Source organism: Medicago sativa, chromosome 3 (assembly GCF_051527215.1).
Source record: "Medicago sativa cultivar Bolivia chromosome 3, Bolivia_mono, whole genome shotgun sequence".
NCBI classification, from domain to species: Eukaryota; Viridiplantae; Streptophyta; class Magnoliopsida; order Fabales; family Fabaceae; genus Medicago; species Medicago sativa.
This window is the reverse complement of record NC_140751.1, coordinates 98,700,798-98,726,110: the sequence shown is the minus strand read 5'-3', so window position 1 is coordinate 98,726,110 and position 25,313 is coordinate 98,700,798. Positions and strand designations below refer to the sequence as shown.

The 25,313-nt window shown below is 34.7% G+C and overlaps 4 protein-coding genes across 5 annotated transcripts; 2 read left to right on the top strand and 2 right to left on the bottom strand.

The window, feature by feature from the left end:
* Positions 1 to 3,533: 3,533 nt before the first annotated feature.
* On the bottom strand, positions 3,534 to 4,346 carry LOC146942719 (uncharacterized). The gene has a single exon (XM_085750055.1). The coding sequence runs from the start codon at positions 4,344 to 4,346 to the stop codon at positions 3,534 to 3,536; it is 813 nt and encodes a 270-aa protein (XP_085606181.1).
* Positions 4,347 to 6,177: 1,831 nt separating this feature from the next.
* Positions 6,178 to 9,387, bottom strand: LOC146942718 (putative beta-1,4-xylosyltransferase IRX9H). Of its 2 annotated transcripts, XM_085756770.1 has the most exons (5): positions 9,082 to 9,387; positions 7,836 to 8,818; positions 7,457 to 7,709; positions 6,969 to 7,189; positions 6,178 to 6,543 (listed from the first exon to the last, which is right to left on the bottom strand). In XM_085756770.1, exons 2-4 carry the CDS (start codon positions 8,732 to 8,734, stop codon positions 7,013 to 7,015), a joined length of 1,329 nt encoding a protein of 442 aa, XP_085612896.1. In that variant the 5' UTR covers positions 8,735 to 8,818; positions 9,082 to 9,387; the 3' UTR covers positions 6,178 to 6,543; positions 6,969 to 7,012. The 2 variants fall into 2 exon arrangements, with proteins under 2 accessions (XP_085612896.1, XP_085612895.1); XM_085756769.1 differs by having other exon boundaries at positions 7,836 to 9,363.
* Positions 9,388 to 10,991: 1,604 nt separating this feature from the next.
* LOC146942717 (uncharacterized) lies at positions 10,992 to 19,190 on the top strand. The gene is made up of 12 exons (XM_085756768.1): positions 10,992 to 11,218; positions 11,630 to 11,757; positions 12,080 to 12,142; positions 12,961 to 13,082; positions 14,011 to 14,126; positions 14,219 to 15,020; positions 15,347 to 16,078; positions 16,621 to 16,842; positions 16,925 to 17,020; positions 17,183 to 17,377; positions 17,501 to 17,614; positions 18,600 to 19,190. The coding sequence occupies exons 1-12, from the start codon at positions 11,118 to 11,120 to the stop codon at positions 18,858 to 18,860; spliced, it is 2,952 nt and encodes a 983-aa protein (XP_085612894.1). The 5' UTR covers positions 10,992 to 11,117; the 3' UTR covers positions 18,861 to 19,190.
* A 1,592-nt stretch (positions 19,191 to 20,782) lies between these two features.
* Positions 20,783 to 22,292, top strand: LOC146942716 (ARM repeat superfamily protein). The gene has a single exon (XM_085756749.1). The coding sequence runs from the start codon at positions 21,106 to 21,108 to the stop codon at positions 22,027 to 22,029; it is 924 nt and encodes a 307-aa protein (XP_085612875.1). The 5' UTR covers positions 20,783 to 21,105; the 3' UTR covers positions 22,030 to 22,292.
* Positions 22,293 to 25,313: the final 3,021 nt, after the last annotated feature.

Here is a 25,313-nt window from a genome sequence, read left to right as displayed (position 1 = left end):
AAGAATAAAGGAAAATGCTAGATATCAAGAATGGATTTTCTTGATGAATTCAAGAATGACATGGCAAAATAATCACCTTTAGATTTCAATATTATTTATTAACGTTTCATAAAAAAAAATACATAAAACCCACCACCCCATGATTTCCGGCCAGGCTGAGATTTTATTGGCTAACATTAATTTCGGGACAATTTCTTGATAAAATCTTTCTTGATATATAGCATTGCTCAAGAATAAATTTAAATATTAAAACAAATGTAACAAACACGATATGAATATATATATATATATATATATATATATATATATATATATCTGGTTTTTTTCCTTTATCATTTAAAAAGTGTAACAAACTAGATGAGTATTTATACATACCTTTTCATTATCCCAATTATACCTTAAACAACTTTTTATATAATAAAGATGATTGTTGGTGTCGCTAAAAAAAAAGAATTTAGATTATATTTTTTTTGTTGTTATAACTTGAAAGTAACAAACATTTGTATTTTTAGTTTCAATCAAAATCAAAATTTCATAAAAAAACACCGTTCATAATTTTCAAACTTTAACGCAGTAAAAAGAGCAGAAAACGGACACTCATGAAAATATGAATAATTTTTTTTGAAGAAATCAAAATGAGATATATTACCACAAGGTGTTTCCACTCGCACAAGGCGCGCAAAAGAAAGAAACACCGCACATATTTACACAGTTACATCAACTGGTGATAAAAAACACCATCCAGAAAATAAAACAGTTACCTAAGAACACCCATACAAAGCAACGGGTTTTTCCACCAATCTAAGTAATTATAAGCAAAATCCACCTGTTTAGATTTCAACCAAAGGAATGAATGAAGCTTTATTTTGTCAATGAGCACCAAAGGAGCAGTTACCGTATTTTGGAATATATGGTTGTTCCTTTCTTTCCAAATCACCCAAATAGTTGCAAACCAAATTATCCTGAAGTATAAATGAGAAACTCTTGGCATACCAGCCATTTTGGTAAACTGAATAAAATGTGATCGAAGCTCAGCAGAAGACACATATGAAATACCAAGCCAATTTGTTACAAGAGACCAAAGTGAACCAAAAACGTTGCAATGTAAAAAGAGGTGTGTAGCGGATTCGGAATCACCACACCCACCTACGCACGCTGCATTTGTCGATAAAAGAACCCCCCGATGCACCAGGTTGTCTTTTGTAGGAAGCCTATTGCGAAGGAGGCGGCACACCAACACAGAAACCTTTGACGAGATATGGTTATGCCAAACATCATCAACCAGAGACCTGTCTGAAATATGACATGTGGAAGTAATGTATCTATAGAAGACTTTTACTGAGTAACCATTTACAGGGTCTAACAACCATCTCCATTTGTCATCAACGTTATCCTGCAAAACAAAGTTATTTAAAAGAACACTACACTCCCTCACACACTCCTCTTCCCACGCAAACAGGCGACGTCTCCACTCCCACCCCCTTCCATCAACCGTCCACCCCAACCTCCCCATGTCAGCCACCTTACACTCCTTATTCATCACCAAATCAAACAATCGAGGATATTTTAATCTCAACGGAACGTCTCCCACCCACGTATCATACCAAAAGAAAGTGTCCCTCCCATCTCCAACTACCCTACGTATGTTTTCTTCAAACCAGTTCCCCACCCCCTCTCCTATACCTTCACGCACATTACATATAGTCTTCCACCACATCGAAGACTGTCTACCACCCTCACAAAGCTGCCCCCCCTCCTCACCATATCGAGCTTTTAACACCCGATACCACAACTCGTCTCTATCCACCAACAGACGCAAACACCATTTCCCTAACAACGATAAATTAAAAGCTCCCACCCTCCTAACCCCCAACCCCCTTCATCCTTAGGACAACAAATCAAATCCCAATTAATCCAGGCAATTTTCCTATTATCCTCACCACCCCCCCCCCCCCCCCCCCCCAAAAGAATTTTTTAAAAATAGATTCGATAGAAGAAATTATACCTGCAGGGGCTTTGAAAAAGGAAAGAAAGTAAACCGGAAGCGAGGACAGGACAGACTTCAGAAGAACCAATCGACCACCAAATGAGAGAAACTTATTCTTCCATGACGACAAGCGATCCACTATACGGTCAACAACTGGTTTCCAGAAACTCAACCTCCTCGAATCCCCACCAATACGTAACCCCAGATAAACAAACGGGATAGTCCCTCTTCGACAATTCATAACCGATGCCGCCTCCGCTAACCAAGACTCAGATATATTAACTTCTGTCAACAAACTCTTATGGAAATTCACCTTTAGGCCTGACACCTCCTCAAACAAAAGTAACACCGCCCTCATAGCTCGCACATTTAGCCAACTCTTTTCACCAATGATTAGAGTGTCATCGGTGAACTGAAGATGCGAAAGCCGCACCTCACTACTTCGGCCAACACCAAAGTCGTGGAACAATTGTGCCTCCACCATGGCATTCATTAGGACGTTAAAGCCTTCAGCTGCCAACAAAAATAAGAAAGGCGAGAGCGGATCCCCTTGGCGAAGACCCCTCCCAATAGGAAACTCTTCTGTTGGACTACCATTGACAAGAACCGATGTTGTTGCTGTCCCAATACATTCATAGATCCACTTTCGCCAAATAGTAGGGAAATTCATATTTACCATCACCGAGTCAAGGTATTTAAAGTCGACGGAGTCATAGGCCTTTTCGAAGTCAACTTTAAACAAAAGAAGTTCCTTACCCATACGTCTCGATTCATCAACCGCTTCATTAGCTATTAATATACCGTCTAAGATTTGTTCTTTAACAAAAGCCGACTGTGAATCAGAAACCACACTACCAATCACACCGCGCAACCTATTAGCTAAAACCTTTGCTAAAACCTTATACAAGCACCCCACCAGAGAGATAGGCCGGAAATCATGAAGGCGTTGAGGACTAGTCACCTTTGGAATCAATGCAATGAATGTAGAATTCACTCCTTTAGACAACTTCCCATTGCGATGAAATTCCGCTAAAAATCTAATGAAATCATTCTTTAGTAAATCCCAAAACCTTTTAATAAAATCAAAACTAATTCCATCCGGTCCCGGGCTCTTGAAACTATCACAGTCCCAAACCGCTTGCTTTACTTCCTCAAGAGAAAAGGGTTTAGTCAAATTACCAGCCTCACCATAAGATAACTTGCGGAAATGTTGGCCATCCAAGCAAGGTCGAGCAGCACATAAAGGTTGAAAATGAGTGGAAAAATGATTGTAAACTGCTGCACGGATGTTTTGTACCCCTTCAACATTAATACCCCCAACATGCACCATGTTAATCGCATTATGACGCCGACGACTAGACATAGCTTCATGGAAGAATTTTGAATTGGCGTCGCCTTCCTGTAACCAATGCATTCTCGACTTCTGCCAATTGATACCATTTTGAACTCGAGCCAAGGAATGTAATTTAACAGATAATTCATGAATCTCCTCCACCTCAACCTCCAGTAGCGCCCCAGTCTCACCTTTGTCATCCAAAAAAGCCATTCAATTTTTAATGTCCATAATTTTACCATCTAAATTCTGAGAATGTTGAACATGCCACTCCTTTAAACTTTCTTTCATCAACTTCAATTTCTGCCTAAGAACAAAACCGCCCCATCCGGTAACATTGAATGAGGCCCACTTTTCACGGACAAAGTCTTCGTAACCTGGATAATCCGCCCAACATTTTAACATGCGAAGCGGTCTAGGACCCCAATTAGCGTTATCAACATATAACATGAGAGGAACATGATCAGAAAGGCCTCTTGGGTAAGCCACTTGAACACAGTTAGGCCAAGCTTCGACCCACTTCTCTGACACCAAAAATCTATCCAATCTACTTATCGACACACCATCTCCGCGGTACCATGTAAACAACCTCCCACAAATAGGCAAATCAACAAGAGACCCATCATCAATAAATTTGTTAAAAACATCCGCATCCACCTGTCTGAACATCATACCCCTTCCTTTCCTCTCATCTGAATCACGGACAGAATTGAAATCCCCGCAAGCACATAAGCATAAATCATTATTACTAACAATTAGAGGTATCAGTCTAGCCCAAAGATCGCTTTTAGCTGCCAAGTCACAAGGTGCATAAATATTAAAAATAGCGAATTCTTCTTCTGAATGAATATCTTTGCCTTTGATTACCAGAACATGATCAAGACTCATAGTGGACCAAACAACAACTCTAGAACAATCCCACACAATAATCAAACCTCCCGAAGCTCCCAATGACGGTTGAAAAGAATAGTCACAAGGGGAATTCCCCCAGATGGATTTAATAAATAAATCAGTAACCACGGACATCTTAGATTCTTGTATACACAACACTGAAGGATGTTTGTCACAAACTAACCGACGAACCTCCTCCCTCTTCTCACCACCTCCTAACCCCCTCGCATTATACGTCAAAATCTTCATTTAAACCTTCCACCCTCCCCACCGTCACCAAACCCCACGCCCTCAACACCTCTCCTCCACACCCTCACCGTCCCCTAACAACTTACTCGCCTTCTCACCACCACTGAAAGCCCTCCATTCTCTTCTCCCTTCTTTTGTTAGCAAATTAAAACTATTCTCCGTGTCACAATTAAATTTCACACCCACTACCTTCCCAATCTCCTTAACATCTTCCGCCACAGCTTTTGGTTTTTCATGAGCCAAGACCCAATTTACCCAAATCATTATTAACTGACGAGGTTGAGTTTTTAGAAGAATCAGAGTTAGAAGTACCTGCTGCATTTGTAATAAATTTCCCTTTACGCTTCCTTTTACTTCTATCTTGCCTTTTCAAAGCTTTTAAAATTTGTTTACGTTCAATGTCCGGCATGCGCGCAACTTTTTTTAAAAAGCCAACCGAATGCTTGGGAAGTAAAGAATTCTTTGAAAGAGATGATGGCTTTGGCAATTTATCATCACGTTTTGCCACTTGCACATTAGAATCAACAACTTTAATTTTATCACAATTCAAGGATCCATCATTACTAGTATCACGTGAATGAAAATGGGCCAGCCAATCAAGACTCCATGGTATTGTTCCTTTAAGTTTGTTTGCATCATCACCCTTCTGTTGCTGAACGTTGCTGGCATGAATAGCAGTTGCACTGACTGCTTGCTCTACAGGCTCCAAAACCGGCTGCAGCTGCTGCACCAAAACGTTGACAGCTTTGTTTTTCCCAACAAAATTGTTCGCTTCAGATTTGTGCCGACCCTCCTTCTGTCCATCATGTTGATTCCACTCGTTTTGTAAATCGAGTAACCAAGTCGTCCAACTCCCACTCCCCTTGTACCTTCTCCAAACCTTCAACATCTTCTGGGGCAGGCTGTTCTTGTCCAGAATCAGTGACTTCCTCGATTAAAAAAGCGTCCTCCCCCAAACAACAACCCCACTCTTCCAATTTATAATTAGTAAGCTATTAGTAATATGAATAATTACTAATAGAATGTTATGATTCTTATTAGATATCATAATTCTTTATTTAATTTATTGTCTTTTTATGATTCTTATTAGATATCATAATTCTTTATTTAATTTATTGTCTTTAATACATGAACGGCTGACCTTTTTTTTTCGAAAAATAATTTCTTATTATTTTATTTTTGGTTTTAATGGTAGTTCTTTTGGTTTTAGTCCTATAAATATAACAGATTTTGATTTTAGTCCTTATAAAAATAAAACAAGGTGTTTTCATCATCACAAATTTTTTTATTTTGTTTTTGGTCCCTAACAAATATGAAAACATCACAAATTTTTTTATTTTGTTTTTGGTCCATAACAAATATAATTTTGACGTGTTCTTGAAATTTTTTGAACATAATATGAATATACAAAAGTTGAACATAATAAACGGATATAAGTATAACATGAACACATTTTTCCTTCAAAAAACATGAACACATTTTGAACATAAAAGACTCGTAATCTTGACATTTATATTAACATAAATTGGTCATTAGGGAACAAAAAAAAATAAAAAAAATCTGTGAGGACGAAAACATTGTGATTAATTTTTTAGGGACTAAAATCAAAATTCGCTATATTTTTAGGGACGAAAAACTTATTTAACTGTAAAATTTAACATCAAATTTTCTAGAGATAATATTACATTAAATTTTAAATGAAAATGATGAATAGGTATGCATTCAAATGTTAAATATTACTATTACTATTTGACATTCAAAATTCATCTCAATGTTACATGAGAGACATCATTAAATTGTTAAAACAAACAAAAAGTATATGATAGGACCAACTGGACAACTGAAACATCTGCCTCTTGAAAGATCAGAAGGAACCTGGTTTTTAATTATAATGCACAGGCTGTTAAAGATTAAAATGCACTATTAATCAATGGACTCGTAGGGATGGTATCGCAAGTCACTGTGATGGCGAATGGGATATCCGAATAGGCGTAGCCATTTGAGAAGATGATAATAAACAATAAAGCACTAGCATGATGACTTCCAATTCTTTATAATCTTCCTTGCAGTGCATAACAGAATGCTGAAACAATTTAAATCAAAAGTTAAAAAAGGCTGTATAAATTGAGTATATGACAAATTGACAACACATTTAAAACAATAATTCCTCCTTCTTTTACATCTTACAAAACATACAGGTGTTTAAAGTATCTTAGAATATCTTAAAATAACTTAAAATGGTTTATAAGTAGCAGTTTGCATATTTCTTTATATTTCCTGTCTACTTTTCCCTTTTTAATTTTAACTATGATTAAGAGTTTAGTATTGGTATATGCAAAGGTTGGTGCTTTGTCTTTTGTAACACATTGTAACTATCGATAACATTTTTGGTTCATTAACTTGAGCCATCTTTCTCTGATCCTTCTTCCCTTTCCTAAACCTATAATTCTTAACATTCAATTCAATTATAGAAGGAACTAAAGTACAAAGACTGAAGTTTTAACTCACAACAGGATGAAAATATAGCGCTTCCCGCTTCTTTATGAAGAATTTCACACAAGGGGAAGATTCCAAATGATGTCTAGGTTGTTCTCTGTAATCCATTTTTTAGGATAGAAGGAATAAGATGACTCGAGATCAATATTCCAAACCATAACTCTCGAGCAGTCGTTCATTAGGCCCTCCATTTCACTTTCATCTTCAACAATCTGCTCAATCAATGTGCTAACCTGCATATAGCGAAAAAATAAATAAATTCACAATTGATCAAAACATCATTTCAGGTTTGATCAATCAGTAAGCTATATATTTTTGTTTCGCTCAACCAGGAGAGGATAGCCATAACATGAGAGTATGTAGAACATCACCCGACCGCAAAGGACAAATGTTACATAATCAGAAATTCTATACATTTCAGCTGCAGACCAATTTCAACAGGTTCAGTTGAATACAGAAAATGATATACTCCAAAGAAGAAAATATGCTAAGTTACCAACCCACAAATTTTCCCTGACTGATTCGAGCTGCCTGATAGGTTCATGAGACGGTCGGTGCCGCTTCTTTGGATCCCATAGTATCGTACTGTTGAAGGCGAAGCCTTGCATTTCAGCATGAAACCGTTTAGAATTCCCATCTGATTCATTATTTGTGTGCCATCCAATCACTTCACTTCCATTACAAATGGGCCCTTGCAAGAGAATGCCGCTTCTATCCTTTGATAATCTTGCAACAGTCCATGTTCCAAATCGCCTGCAAAAATATTGAAGGAAAGAACGATATGATGTAACGATTTTCTTTATAACACAAGTTGATCCAAGAGTGAGAGGTGAATAACAGAAATTATCACACCGAGTAACATTGTTTGAACTAAAATACCTTATTTCTCTCATTTGCTGAAAGATGTCAATCGAATAGATGTTATCATTGTCTGCAAAATAAACAATTCCATTGAGGCGATGAGTTTCAATGTGAGCTATTGCAAGATTTCTCATAAGAAGGCTCCTATGGCTTGTGTTGGTTAGATTCATTTTGCATATGAGATGTCTATACATAATCCCACTACTTCTCAAAATGTCAGCAGTTTCATCAGATTGAGAATTCATCTCAACAACAATCCACAACAAAGGAGGGGAGACCAATTTCAAAGTTTGTGACAAGTGATGCAAATAATAAGCTTGAAATAGATGATTGTAAGTTGGTGTGACAATTATGAGAAGCTTTTGAGACTCCAAATATGATTCATCACTGAATTGGCTATCTGATATATTATACGTTACACCATCTGTTAGTTCTTGTTCTTGTACTGCAGAAATCAAAGTAGCATCAAACTTCACAGCCTCATCAACTAACGGTGTCTCATTTATCTTCACATTTTCGAGTGACTGGAATTTTTTTACAGTAGATATGACCTCAAAAGAAAAACCTTGATTTCTTGACATGAGATTCAAGGACAAGTTGGTTGATGCGAGCGGGATGAGGCCAATAGAAACACCAACCATGAAACAAATGAAAAAATGGAAAAGCACCTTTCTCCAAAGCTGACCCTTAGGTTTTGATTTCTCAATATTCCACAAAGATCTTGGGAAGAAAACACCAAGCAAAAAAGCACTGGAGTCCAGTGAGGTGAATGAAGAAGGTAACAATCCATCGGATGGCATAGACTTCTGGGGGGTAGGAGAGGACTTAGATAACGGGGAAGATACTGAACATACATCTACATTTCCTGCAGTTGTGGCTCGAGGAACCGGAGACAAGGTTCTTCTAATTGATGCCATTCATAGAAATAAATCCAAATCAATAATGTTCAGTAACTTACTTAACTCCAAATGAGGTCCCAGGTAGACAGTTTGGTTGGTGAGCTGAAGGACAACGAAAGAGTATTAACTAGGAGGTTCCGGATACAAACTAGAAACTAACATAACCAAGCAACATTTGACTATCCAAAAAAACCTTCACCCCAAATGAATACAAGTATGGCATGAATGTAAACAAAGTGGTCATAAAAACTACTCGTCTTTCCCAGCCAAAAATGGCAAGTGGATATTCATTATTGAGCAAGGAGTTTCGGGTGACCAATATAGCAAGTTAAGTTAAGGATGAAAAGTGGAACAAGATAAAGTACCTAAATGACAGCGAAGCAGAGTGGAGGAGCATGACTGTTCCAACTTTGCGACCAAGTGGTACTGAACATAGAAGACAGTGCCATATGAAATGAGGGGAACTGGGAGATTGAGATTCGGGATTCGGTGGTTGGTTTTTAGAGATCTAATCTAAAAGGAGGCAACTTCAAAACTAAAATCCTCGGAGGGGGAAAAAACGGAAAGTGAAAATATAGATTTAGAAAGGGACAGACAGAAAATGATAGTAATTGATATGTTTCTTTCCCTGATTCCTTATCACAAACGAGTTGCACACTATTTCCTCACGTGCTTGTCAACAACCAGGGATGCGTTCCAAGCACACAATTATTTTTTTTTATTATGGTGAAGCACACAAAAAAGTTTAATTTCTATTAAGTTAAACAATTAAACAACTCTTTAACTTTTTAGAAAATAGAGTAGGGTCTTGCTAACCGGGGGATTCGTTCAAGAATCCTCAAAGATAAATTTTGCTTTAGAAATGTAAGTTTTTTTTTTTTAATGAAACTTTTTTTTTTTTTTTTTTATAAAAACTTAACTTTTTGGTTTCTTAATCGGACATTGACTAGCACTCTCCAACAACGTAGAAGAGTTAGGCGAACCTATTAAACTTTTCACTCCACATTCTCTCTAATTTCTTGGAATCACCCAACTAAATCATTTATTCGTTTATTTACTACTACTATGCTCACATGGATATGATTATCCTCTGGTACTTTGCATTGTTTTGTTCGTCGTTTTGATAAGGTAGTTTTATTTTTATCTTGTTGGAGTGTTCAACATTAATATCTCAACTTAAATACATCACATATATTCAATCAATTACTTAATCATAAAAAAAAATTATAGTATATATATATATATATTAGAGTTCAAGTGGTACTTCGTATCCATCCGTCCGCTCTTTCAATTGCGATAATGCCTATAAATTATGAACAATATATTTTTTTTATAAAAATTTTATTAAAGTTATTTTGATTAAGATTATAAGGGTAGATAATTGATATTTTTCACTTTTATATTGTAATAAATTATACTTATTTTTTTCTCGATGATATCAACAATATAACAAATATAACATAAGTTCTTATATTTTTTATAACACCAACAAAATAACATTTGTATGGTCAAATTTATTTAAGGGTATGTAACCAAAGAAATTTGTTTAACGGTATAATTGGAAATGAAAAAGTCGGCTCGAAACCATGTAAAAAAGGGAATACATGATTTTGGGATGACTTTTTTTACTTACACTTATACTTTTAAACAAATTTGCATATAAAAATGTTATATTGTTAGTGTCATTCAACAAAAAAAAAATTACATTATGTTTACAACATAATTATATTAAGTTTGTTATATTGTTAGTGTTATTGAAAAAAAGGTAATGTAATTTGTTACATTATGAAACTGCAAAATATTTATACTTATATTTTTAATCAAAATACTTTTAATTATAATTAAAAAATTTTAAAAATTATTATTCATAATTTATACACATTAGCATAATAAAAATAGGATTTAGCACGAAATATCCGTCTGAATGCGCTAGTAAAAACAATGATTTTTACTCTAAGTAGAATATTTTTGTGTTGTCTTACCATAATAAAAATCACTGTTAAAAAAATAATAATCTAGTTTATCTGGATATATAACTAAATAAAAACGATTTTGTTACAAAATTATCTAAAGAATTATTTTTTTCGATTTTGATATTTTTTTTTAATTGTATAACAAACGAATACGATATTTTTAAGAGTGTTTTCTTTTTGAATATATTTTTTTCCGAAAAAAAAAGTACAGCTGCTAACTTGCTTAATGTTGTTCTTTCACTAATAATAAAGTGGCCATTTTCAAAATAAATAAATAACTTAATTAGACCAACCTAATTTTCATCCAAAAATAAATAAACAAACACTTGCGTTCTTGGAGAAGTCAGCTTCGATCTTCCTCCGTGGAACTCGAAGATTACAATACCCATCACTCACACATTCACTCTTCTCTCTTCAGATCCATCGCCATGGCCATGGCGATTAGGGTTTTTCTCTCTTTTCTCCTTTTCCTCTCTTTAACCAATCTCGCTTCTTCTCTTTACGAAGATCAAGTTGGTCTCATGGATTGGTAAATTCTATCACCCTTATTCACACCACAATTCCATTTGTTTTAATTATTCCCTTGTTGTAATCATCGCCTTAAAACCTCGATCTATTTTCATTGATTTTATTTCTAATTTCAAACTCATCGATGTTGTTACAAGTACTTGCTACTTAATCTAAACCTTAACTGATGTTGATCGGTTTTTTTTTAATCGTTGAGGATAATCAATTTTACACGGAAAAATAAACTTCTAGTGCATAAATTAGCCTTTTAATTATGCACCACGGTGTGAAAAGTTTTACACCATCAACAAATCAATCTCATCTATTCTATATGTGTGACTTTAAAAGTGATTATAATCAAATTCAATCTGTTTTTATGATTTGGAAGTTATAATTGATGGATTGTGATTATGTTTTTGGCTGCCAATTGCAGGCACCAACAGTATATTGGGAAGGTGAAGCATGCTGTGTTCCATACTCAGAAGACGGGGCGAAAGCGTGTTTTAGTGTCCACTGAAGAGAATGTTGTAGCTTCACTCGACCTTCGCCATGGAGAGATTTGTATGGCTAATTTGTGTTACTGTTTTTTCAGTATATTAATTAAGCTGTTATCCGAACTAAATATAAGAGAAATTTGGGTCAACAAAAGTTGATGTATCTAGTCCAAACCCAAATTTCTGTTATATTTAGGAGAGTGTTGTTTTTGATACTGCCATAGGTTATGGCTTATGATGGTTAATATAATATTGAGCCTAATAGTCTTGAATCGTTTTCGGAGTAAATCAAGCCTTTTCCAAGCAATAACCATTGGTTGTTTGCTTAGTTGTTTGTTTTCTTTTGTTTGGAATTAGAAAATGATGAATTGTGTTTTTGTTGCTTGCAGTTTGGAGGCATGTTCTTGGCACCAATGATGTTGTTGATGGGATTGACATTGCCCTTGGAAAATGTATGATGTCTAACCTTTTTCTGTTTGGTATCTTTTCACGCAGAATGATACTACATGCTCTCTAGTTTTAGTTGTACTGCAGAAAAGTTATATTGTAGTTTTATAATTTATCATAAAAAATATATCGACATTGGGATGTGACATTAATTTTCAGGGTTCTTCTTGTTACCACGATCCCTTTCTATTCCTTTTTTGGTACTCAGTTTAGTTATTTGAAATTTGTATTTCTTTTGAAAATATATTTGTTTGGATTTCTTCTACTAACATATTTGACGAAGAACAAGTTATTGACCAAAATATAACAAATATATGTGATATATTTCCTCATAAATACAGTCTTCCTGTTGTTGCATTCTCTGTTGCAATTCTCATACGAGGTTGCAAATGAAGATGTTGGGGTTGTAGATCTAAAACTTTGGTGAATCAATCTGATGCTCGTCTCAGTCTCACTCTAATTGCATAAATATATCAAAGAGTAAACATCTTTCTCATAAAAGAGTAAAGTTAGCCTGAGATTCACTCCACCTCGTTTCCACTTTCAAGTGTCTATTGTCCAAAAATCTCATTTGGCTATCTGTATCTCGTAAAGCAATGATATTCCTCGCGATTGTTGTCTCATTGTTTCAAATATAATATAATAAGTTAAAGGATGTCATGCACTAGTAAAAAGACTTAACAGTGATTTTTCATTAATTTGTCATTTCTTCTGTGCTCTCTTTAATACTTTGTTGGAGTGAATTATTTTATGCATCAAGATTTGTTTCAATTTTAGTGTATATTAGTGATTGAGTTCACAAATGTGTTTTTAAATGTTGCAGATGTCATCACCCTTTCCTCTGATGGAAGTATACTGAGAGCATGGAACTTACCTGACGGGCAGATGGTTTGGGAGTCTTCCCTTCAGGGATCAAAGGAATCAAAGTCAATATTAAACATTCCAGTAAGTTTTTTTTTTTTTCTTTCTAAGTACCATATCTTTTGTTATATACATATGAATGTGATGTGGTTTCTTATTGAATAAAGTAAGAAGATTACGAAAAGGTTAAGAAACAATAACTGATATAAAAGGTATAACATCCTCCAAAGCTGTGAAAAGGACACATACATAAAGTGAGCATCCTCTGGAGATGCAAACAGAACTCAATAATAGATTGAACTAGTTAAAACAATAGACCTTCTAATTCTCTCGAACATAATTAGAGAAATCCTCCTTAATATATGCATTAAGATGAATGCCAAAGCAAATAAGGTGCCATGACTCGACCCATATTATGGGTGACTTTGCTATGTGGGCACTGTTTGGGAGTTTGTAGGGGAGGGAGGGGGGAAGAGAGAAATCTCCCACCTTATTTAAGAGAGTCATTTTGTAGAGAATGAGAAGAGAAAGCTTATGATTGATATATTTTTAAGAGTATTATAAAAGGATGGAAATGATCTGAAGAATTTTTTTAAACCCTCAGAAAGCTTTCTGCAATATATCGAGCTCACCCATATTATGGGGATTTGGTATTATGAAGAAAAATAAACCCCCATTCAAGTTGGGAGACATTCCTTCTCTTTCTCTTTTCCCTTTCCTTTCCTTTCCCCCAAAGCCCTTCCCTCCTGTTCTAAACCCCCAAGCGGAGCCTTAAGGTCTTTATTTTATTGAAATTTTTCATTGGCAGTGTGTTCGCTCAACCAACCCATTTTCTAAAATGGGCTAACCTACCCGCCCTTTCATTGGCTGGTTGATGGTGGGGCAGAATAGTTTAGTCTGCATTGCCATCTTTATGAACCTGCACTGACCCCCTTTACTGCAGTTGGCCTTGGTTTATTTTGTTGTATTTTTCCGTACACCTGTAATTAATTGCAGTTTTTACTTTTTGCAGAAAAATTTGAAAGCTGACAAGGATGATTTGATACTTGTTTTTGGTAAAGGGTGTCTTCATGCCATTTCTGGCATAGACGGTGAAGTTCTCTGGAGGAAAGATTTTGCTAGTGAGAGGTATGACAAATTTGGGGTTGGATAAGCCTGATATTTTTTTCTTAAGCGAAAGAGTACCATTGATTTTTTTTATATCTTAATCATATTTGCAGCATTGAAGTTAGCCATATTATACAGTCTCCTGATGTGATTTATGTAGCTGGTTTTGTTGGTTCTTTAAAGTTTTATGTTTATGAAGTGAATGCAAAGAGCGGGGAGTTGTTAAAGAATAATCATGTAGCACTTCCCTTTGCAACTTCTGGGGAATCATTATCAGTCTCAGGTGATAAGTTTGTGGTGTTGGATGATGTAAGGTCAAAGATAGTAACAATAGACATCAACAATGGAGATATTAACTACAACCAGAAGCAAGTTTCAGACCTCATCAAGGATTCATCTGGACAGGCAGTAATATTACCATCAAAGCTTCCAGGACTGTTTGCATTAAAAATCAATTCCCAAGTTCTCTTAATTAAAGTTACAAATGAAGGTGAGTTGGTGGCGCTGGACCAAATCGACAATACAGCAGCCTTTAGCAATGCTCTGTCAATTTCAGAGGATCAACATGTCTTTGCCTTTGTTCAATATGAAGACAATAAAATTCAGCTCTCTGTAAAGGATGTTAATGATTGGAATGGTGCTTTGCTGAAGGAAAACTTGGTAATAGACCATCAAAGAGGAAATATTGAGAAGATTTTCATAAACAATTATGTCAGAACAGATAGATCTCATGGGTTCAGAGCATTGATGGTAATGGAGGATCATTCACTTCTATTAGTTCAACAAGGAGAAATTGTCTGGAGTAGAGAGGACGGTCTTGCCTCAGTTATTGATGTAACAACGTCAGAACTACCTGTGGAAAAGGAAGGTGTATCTGTTGCAAAAGTAGAACAGAACCTCTTCGAATGGCTTAAGGTATGCCCTTGATATGTTTAACAAGGACATTATACTGTCTATTTTTTTACAGATATTTATGTTTTTGCGTGTGTATGTGTCAATTGAGAGTACATCTCATTTGAAGAATTAATCTTGACCACACAACATAATTATATGATCAAGATTATCTTGAAGTAAACAATTTTGACTGTTAGTGTATGTTTATGTGGTCATCAAGATTAGACCCTCTCACACTTCCGCTTGATACTTCTCTATATGTATATATTCTGTTGTTTTAATGTTAGAATTATGATTTTTATGTGGATATCATTAACTGCTGCTCTAATGGTGGAACTTTCATGAAGGGACATTTGCTGAAACTCAAAGGAACTCTAATGATCGCAAGCGCTGAGGAGAAAATAGCTATTCAAAAGCTTAGGTTGAGGAGTTCTGAGAAAAGCAAAATGACTCGTGATCATAATGGTTTTCGTAAGTTGCTTATAGTACTTACAAGGGCAGGAAAGGTTTTTGCTTTGCATACCGGGGATGGACGCATAGTTTGGTCTACGACACTTCATACTTTGCGTAAATCAGAGGATTGTGAACATCCAGTTGGGCTTAACATTTATCAGTGGCAGGTTCCACATCATCATGCACTGGATGAGAATCCATCTCTTCTTGTAATTGGGCGATGTGGACCAAGTGTGACTGCGCCAACTGTTATTTCTTTTCTTGATGCATACACAGGGAAGGAACTCAATTCTCTGAGTCTTGCCCACACCGTTGCTCGAGTTATTCCACTGCCTTATACTGATTCAACTGAACAGCGTCTGCATCTTATTATAGATGTTAACAAACATGCATATTTATACCCAAGAACTCCTGAAGCTATTGAGATTCTGAAACGTGAGTTTTCAAATATATACTGGTACTCGGTTGAGACTGATAATGGTGTTATTAGAGGTCATGCATTAAAGAGCAATTGCATTCATGAAGTAGTGGATGAATACTGCTTTGTATTCAGGGACTTATGGTCAATTGTATTCCCATCGGAATCAGAAAAGATTATTGCAACAGTTACAAGAAAATCAAATGAGGTATGGTGCCTTTGGTTTTGAGGTTTTTAATTAAAAGAACATTTTTTGTTATATTCTACTTCATCTAATACAGATCACCTTATGTTTTAAAAATATTAGTCTCCCATCTGAGGTATATAAACATGCCTTACTCGAAATACTTTTCTTTTAAATTTAATGAGTATGTGCTCAACTCGACAGCTTGAGTTGGGTTTTATCATAAATAAATCAATGTCACTATAAAGAATGAAATTAAGTTTTTAGTCTTGAGGTGATTTTTTTTCCGAGTAAGAGGTGATTTGATTGGTAGTGTAATATTTACTAATCTTAATATCCAAGTTTTGTTATGCTCCCAAATCAGCGTGCCTTTAGTTTTTCCGAAGTCGTTTGAATTGTATATGTAGTTATATTTCAATATAACAAATGATCATAAATAATACGACAATTAAAGATTTTCAACGCACTTAAACTTTAAATATTATAATGACTCTCTTTCATCGAGTCTTTGGTCATTTCTTTGCTTCCTTCCTTTCTAAATTATTATTCTCTTTTGTTTCATCTAGGTTGTTCATACTCAAGCAAAAGTTATGACTGACCACGATGTCATGTACAAGTATATATCGAAGAATATACTTTTTGTCGCAAATGCAGCACCAAAAGCCAGTGGGGAAATCGGAACAGCAACACCAGAGGAGGCAACTTTGGTTATCTATATCATTGATACTGTGACTGGTCGCATATTGCATCGCATGACCCACCACGGTTGCCAGGGTCCTGTTCATGCTGTAAGCTTTTGAGCTACCTTCTCATTCTTAAGATGTATTATATGAATCTGGCTCTCACATCGCATGAATATTATTTCTGTAGGTATTTAGTGAAAACTGGGTTGTCTACCACTATTTTAATCTCAGGGCTCACAGACATGAGATGTCAGTCATCGAGGTCTATGACCAGTCTCGGGCGGTATGTCAGCCAACTTGTGTATTGTTATTTGATTATTCTTCTCTCTGTCTAATTTTTTGCTGCTAATCTTTTTTTACATGGTTATTGTGTTCATCCAGTCATTATTTCTTGTGTTGTCTTTGTTCATTCTAATGTGATATATGGCTGGAATATATTTCACAGGATAACAAAGATATTTGGAAGTTTGTACTTGGGAAGCATAATCTTACATCACCCATCTCTTCTTATTACCGACCAGAAATCTCAGCAAAATCACAATCATACTTCTTTACTCACTCTGTGAAAGCCATTGAAGTGACTTCAACTGCTAAGGGTATAACCTCTAAGCAGCTTCTTATCGGAACAATTGGTGATCAGGTAGGAATTTATTATGACTGTTTTCCCACATGAATACTTGAGATCAAAAGCAACACTCTGTTGTTTTCTCATTTAATTGGATTCTTCAATGACATTCTTACTGTTTTTTTTTGTTTGCTGCAGGTTTTGGCACTTGATAAACGATTTTTGGATCCCCGTCGGACTCTCAATCCCTCACAAGCTGAGAAAGAAGAAGGAATTATTCCTCTTACTGATTCACTACCGATCATTTCTCAGGTATATTTTCATCTGAAGTTTCCTTAATTTAATACAAGCAAAAAAAAATCCTTCATTATCTCAAAAGAAATTTGTTGAGTCTTTAAAGGATTAAAAACATCAGCAAGTTTACAAATTTCTTTTATCACAATAAATATGAAATTGCTTCTGGTCAGGGAGACAGTGCGTTGAGAAGAGGGGGGATGGGTTGGGGGGACATATTTTGGATGACAAAGAATTATCTACTGATGAAGGGCTGTGACCTTTATTCTTTAGATATTTAGCGGCAAAGTAGATAACATGCCAAGTTATAGCCAGCAATATATATCTAAGGGTGGGCAAAAAAACCAAAAAACCGAACTGAACTGCTGAACTTTACTGAACCAAAAAAAACTGAACTATTACTAACAGTTCTGAAACTGAACTGAAACAGTTCAGTTCGGTTCAAAACAGTTCGGTTCAGTTCGGTGACTAAAATTCGATTTCGTTTGTTTTTATTCATAATTTTTTTCAAAGGTATCACTAATAACAGTTCGGTTCAGTTCAGTTTGAAACAGTTCAGTTATTTTAAATTTAGCAAACAGTTCAGTTTGGTAGTTTTCATCCCAAACTGAACCATGCCCACATGCATGTTGTGTGAGATTAATTTCTGATTTAACTATATATATAACCCCCCATTCCTTTTTCTCGGGGGAATTTCTCTGTACCAGAGGGATTAGCCATATGTTAGACAGTAATGAATTACAACTTTAATAACTTGTTCCTATCCATTATGAGAACTAGTAATTGGAAAATGATAAGGAGGATGGAGAAATGACTTTGAGCCCTGTTTTTACTTGCTATGGCCTGCACTTGCATATCGTCCTTCCTCGGTTTAGAGTAGATCTGCTTGAGCAAATGCATACTAGTTAGATAAACATTTGAAACCAACTTGGTCTCATGCTTATCTTTAAGCTTACTATACTTCTTAACATGAAATTCACACATTATGTTTGAATCTATGCAGTCCTATATCACACATTCCCTAAAAGTAGAAGGTCTGCGAGGTATAGTAACAGTGCCTGCCAAATTGGAGTCTACATCCCTCGTCTTTGCCTATGGAGTAGATCTATTTTTTACTCAGATTGCTCCTTCTAGGACTTACGATTCACTGACTGAAGATTTCAGCTATGCTCTACTTCTGCTAACAATTGTTGCACTTGTAGCAGCATTATTTGTTACTTATGTATTATCGGAGAGGAAAGATCTAGAAGAGAAATGGAGATGATCTGTCTTCCATATCGGACGCGTAATTTCTTAAGTTTTGAACTATTAAGTAGGTCTTAGTTTCTTATTTTATTTATTAGTTCATTTCAGAGCTTCGTTGAGATCTCGTAGCTTGAATTACAAAACTGTAAAATTCCATTACATTCCTTTGTTTGAGGCTGAATGGAGGGGAGGATATTAATGTTGTAAATTGAGGATTGAGATAGGAGAAACACGTACTTCAGAAGGCAGTTGCTTTGTGAAACAAATAGGGTAGGCTGCATTTGATGAAATATTTTGCTCCTTATTCTAATTGCAGTTACACGTTTACAACCATGAGGTGGACAGAAAATAGATTCTTATTTCCAATCATTTTCTTTAGTTAAATTACGGATTTATGTATGACTTTAGTTCCTCTTTTTAGATGCTTTGATATTTTACAATTTTGACATGCACGAAATATAATTGACGAATTTAACAGAATAATCTCCCTCAAAGAAGGAAAACAAAGTCTCAAAAAATAAACTCCATTTGCATCATGCTAATAGAGCGCGTCCCCATCGACGGGGAGAATCATACATGACAATAAACGACTTCCAAATACTTTGCTTTCATCTTAGTTAACATGTCAACACAACATTGATTTTCTTCACGAAGTATGTGACTATAAACGAAGGACCAATCTTTTCCTAATCCAACGAGTCATTGATAATTTGCATCTTATTTATAAAAAAAAAAAATTGATATCATGAATCATTTGATAAAATATCTTTGTTCTTTAATTTTATTTTGGTTTTAAAACCTTGGTTGTTTTAGGAGACTAAGATATAATTACTCAAATAAATCTTTTGGGAGAATTCAAGTGCAATTTGACCGAACTATATTATTTCAAGTGACATGAAAATAGAAAGTTGCTTTTCTCACATCCATTGTTTCCTAGAAACACATGGAAATTACCAAAAACACTCCAGCGGTAGTTAACTGCAGTTGACTTATAATTAGAAACCGGCGGTAGTTAACTACCGTTAGATTTTTTGGTCATTTCCTAGCTTGTTTGGTAATGCGGCACATCAAAGAAAATCACGTTAAAAAACCACATCAAAGCAAAAGCTCATATTTGTAGCTTCATAATGTCCAAGTTGAAATTGCATTGGGACGTGATATTTGTGTCCCAAAGTTGATCCAAACACTCACTCCATGTGTTTCTAGAAAACAATGAATGTGAAAACAGCAAGATTCAAATTGTATTTAAACATTAGACTCTCCAACATTATTCAACACCTTTTTTTTTCCTATTTATTTTATCAATAATCTTATATGTACATCCAAAATGAACATCACAGTGTATATTTATAGAGTAATGATATTTGTACAATAATTTTGCGACAACTTTTGGCACAACATTATTTTAATCTTTTTTTTATTAATAAAAAACAATAGAGATAAGGTCAAATGAAAAAAAAGAAAAAGAAAAAAAGAGAGTAAGAACGTAATGAGTGTATAAGAGAGAAAGTTATACAAAATTATCACAAAATTGTTCGACCATTTCTCATACTTGTATGGATAGTGGACTCTTCAACTTTTTGTGCACCTTGGGATACGTGTTTTGAGAGAAAAGGGTGTACATGATCCACATGAAATGGTGTACGTTGTCAATACATGTTGTTTTTCTTGTGTTCAAGTATCAATGTTCATTTTGAGTTGTGTTATTTGAACATCCATATATATGACAATTTTTTAGATAATTAAAATTTTACAATGCAAACGAGATATTGACACAATATGACAATTTTTGAGACAATTAAAATTTTACAAAGCAAACGAGATATTGACACAAAAACAAAAGCAATAGAAAAAAAAAGTAAAAAAATAATGTGAATATGACATAAAGTTATCAAAAATAGTGGTTTAAATATCATTTCTCAAACATTTTCTTATATCATATCATCATTTTTATTTTTATTTTCTCGCAAGATGTAAATGGAATGGAGTGTATTAGTGTACAGTAATCATTTTCCATTCCAAAAATACCAAATTGAATTGAGTTTTCACTATTTAACTCTGTGAAAAGTGAAGTGAACCACACCGTGATAGTTTTCCCTATATTGTTTTTGACGAAGTTGACAGAAAGCAAGAACCACACCGTACTGCACAGTACTCACAAGTCACAACATTGTTACAATTTTCAAAACACAACAAAGAATCACTTCACCTCACAGTCTCTCACTCGAAGAAAAACAAGTAAGTAGCTGAATCTATTCACAACCATGAAAAGCCATCAACCAAAACAGCTTAAAACTCAACTATTCTCATGTGGCTTTTTTCGACACTGCGGCCAAACAGTCCTTAGTCCTACAGCCACCGGTCCCACCCCACCACCACTCCCTCTAACTCAAACTCAAACTCACACTTCAACAACATGCGAATCTTCCACTTCATCCTCTTCTAACTCAGCCACCACTTCTCAAAGCTTCACACAGTGGCGTTTCTCTATTCCCACCCCCACTTCCACTCCAAACACACCCCCACTCCCTCCTCCTCCACCACCACCACCTCTTCCTCCTTTTCTTTCCACCATCCCCAACCTTCAAGAACTCTTCCACGTGTCAGAACTACAATCAACCACAGACCTTAACGCTGCTCTTAACCTTCTAGAACGTTCCCTCGTTCCCAACCCTCCACAAGACCAACCACCATGTCCACCTAACCTCATGCGTGCACTCATACGAAATTTACGTCAATCAAAACCCGCCACCAAGATTCTCTTCGCGCTTTGTCTCTCAGAAGCCAACCGTCGTGTTGCTGTTGAAGCTGGCGCCGTTGGCGCCGTCGTAGAATCTGCTCCTGAACTTGACGGTGCACCAGCTGAGAGAGCTCTTGCTGCTTTAGAGCTTATGTGTACTGTGCCGGAAGGTGCGGAGGAAGTGAGAGCTCACGCGCTAGCGGTTCCAGTGATGGTTACTGTCATGGGAAAAACGGGGGCGCGTGGGAAAGAGTATGCTATTGGTGTGTTAGCTGTGATTTACGGCGGTGATACGGGGGATATGCAGACGGCTCCGCCAGAAGAGGTGGCGCGTGCAGTGGAATTGGCGCTTCAAGGAGAGTGTAGTGCTAGGGGAAAGAGAAAAGGGGCCCAGCTTTTGAAGACACTGCAACATCTTTCTCACCCCCACTCGCATGACACAAGTTAGAGTTGCAGCGTGGTGTTCACTCGCAATTAAAAAATAGATAATAATGCATGTATTTACTGTCAAGTTTTACCACTTCAACTTTACTGTCATTATCGATTGCTGCATCTGCATCATGTTTGTAATTGTATCACCAGGCCTTTGTATTTTGAAATACTAGTAGTAGTACTTACTACTTATGCTGTTTATGGCGATTATGATTTGATATTTTTTTCATTAAAAATTAAATAAAAAGGAGTATGTATACTACGAGTACGAGTAATAAATTACTCTCTCTGTCCCATAATACTTGACACAGTTGACCTTATTACGCATGCCAATGAATAATTTTGAGCTTAAATATCTTGAATAATATATTAGAAAAATTATGAAAATTTGATATTTTGAAAATACTCATCAAGACAAATCTAACGACATCTTATATGATATTATTTATCTTTGTATATTAGTAGAAAAATATGGTCAAAGTAAGTTAGGTCAAAATTACACATTTTCAAATGGGTCATCTATTGCGAGACACAGAGTATAATTTTTTTATTTGCGAGACACAGAGTATAAATTTTGAAATAAAAAAACATAGAAAGTACAAACCAATAATGAATGAATTAAATTGGGGTAAGAGCGTTTTATGCAGTTGCAGGCACCATTTAAGTATCCTTTTCCATTTTGAGTCAGACCATCTTCGTGGATTCAAAGTTACTTCATTGATTGATCCTTGAACTGAAATTGAAGCCTCAAAGTGGTGATGCAACCATCTTTTCCTTGTTCTTGTGAGGCTAAATTGCATATTTAATTTGCCACTTAATTAACTTACAATCAAATTGTTGGATGTATAACGACATCAAACTTTTAATTGTGAAACTAAAAAACTGAATTACAGTATACTGACTAGATGAGAGTGAATTTCACTCTAAAAAATGGCTTGGTGTTTTTGTGAATTGAATAATATCCAAATGATAGTGTTTAGAAGTCGCGTATAATTTGGACCACCAACTCTTTAGGTCCAACTTGGACCCCTTCAATATTGACCATCGATTTATTACTAATATATTGGAACGGACCAGATTTATTGTTGACAACCCTTCAAACAAGTTTACTGTAATTCCAAGCTTACATAGATCATGCTACAGTTTTTTTTTTTTTTTTGTCATGGAATTTTTTGGGCTCTCTTATTTATGGTGTTGCATGGGCTTTTGTAGTATTATTTTGAAAAGAAACAAATAAATTACGTTGAAGCATGAAACAAATAAATTACGTTCAAAAGAAACAAATAATTTATTTGTTTATTTTGAAAAGAAACAAATAAATTATGTTGAAGCATAATTACATTGTCTCTAATAAATTACGTTCAAATAAATAAATTACTGTTGCATGGGTTTTCTATGTTCAACAAAAAAAATCTTTTCTAGGCCTTTTAAATTACGTTGAACATAGAAAAGATTTTTTTAACAATGTAATTAAAGAATCTAATAATGTACATGGGTAAATAATTCAATCCCTAACAAAAATGTGATGTTTTAAAGAAATGTAATTACATTTCTTTAAGGTTTAATTTTAAAGAAAAAAATAATTTAGATATTAAATTAGAAATTGATGCTATGATTTGGCTTATGAAGAAATTAATAATTTATAGGATGTTAGTTTAAAGATATTATTTCAATCAATAAGCAAAAATAATTAAAAAAAACTACTATTACTGCAATTGTAATGGATTAAATATGTTTTTGACCAATGTAAAATTTTCAAATTTCAAGCTTTTAAATCAATTTTTTTTATCTAAAAACTTGAAATTTGAAAAAATTATTGGGGCCAAAAAGATAATTAACCCTTATTAATATGATTACTATCATTACTGCAATTGTTATCATGTCGAAGAAAGTTGTTACTAGTTATTATTGATGTTATTATTAATATTAAGGTAGGGTTTGAGTTAGATTGAATTTGTTTAGTCCTAAATATCCTAAGATCAGACCTAAGCTAGGGTTTGATGCTTATTAGTTGTCTTAAGCCAAAGTTTACAATCTATTTGTTGTCCCAATAAAGGATTCGATTTTGATTGAACTTGTTTAGTCCCAAATGTCCCAAGATTAGACATAAACTAGGGTTTGAATTTGATTGAACTTGTTTAGTTCCAAGATTAGTTTGAGCTAGGGTTTGAGTTTGTTTGAACTTGTTTAGTGCCAAATATCCCAAGATTAGTTTTAAGTCAGGGTTTAAGTTTGTTTAAACTTTTTTAGTTCCAAATGTCCCTATAAAAACAAATCACGCTTTTTAATCGATACAAAATTTTTCGTTGGTGTTTTTAGTCTCTACTGTTAACTTATACTAACGGATCTGACGTGACACTGATACATTATTATTTTATTAGTTATTTTTTTAAACACGTCACTACATAATTTTTTTATAATAGTTTTCCAAAAAATTAATTTTATATTATGAAATTACCCAAATACCCTTAATGTTTTAATTTTAAAAAAATCCAATTTTTTCTCATTTCTCTTCTCCACCACCGAGATCTTCTTCGCATGTGTTTGGTTCGGCGGTGGTGAAAATTGATTTTGAATTAATTGATTCTGTATAATTGATTTTTGTTAAAAGTTGGTTGAATGTAACGTGATTTATGTTTGGATACCTTCACTAAAAAAGTGATTTAAACAATATTTATTGTTTGGACTAAAATTGCTTTTGAGTGTATAATTACCATAACATGTTTGAGTATTTATTTTTTTGCATATACTTTTATTTCAGTTATTTATGTTTGATATTTGAATATATGGTATAGGAGATAAATATTATATATTATGTATAATTTTTTAGGGAATATTATTTATAAATTCATTAAAACGTTCTTAAAAAAATAAATTCATTAAAACGATTTGCATTTAATTTGGTTGATTAATTAGTATATTACTGAACACAATTTTGTTTTCATTCATTTTAATTCTTTCAAGCAAATATATTTTAATTCATTAGAGACAACAACTCACTTCTGCGGGTCCACACTACAATTTAATATGCCTTTTAAATTTTTCTTTTAAAACATGTAAAGGGAATTGATACTATCATGTGCTTATGGTGTGAGCTTCTTGACCGGATCCACACCTCCTATTGTAAGTCATTTAGGTGGTCCAAGTTGGAGCCAAAGAGTTGGTGGTCCAAATTAAATGCACCCGTGTTTAGAAGGCAACAGCTTCCCATTGCATTAATCCAATCAATTGAATCAAACTCCGCCCATTTATACTTGGCCATTCTTCCCACAGTCAAATAATATGAACATCAATCTGATT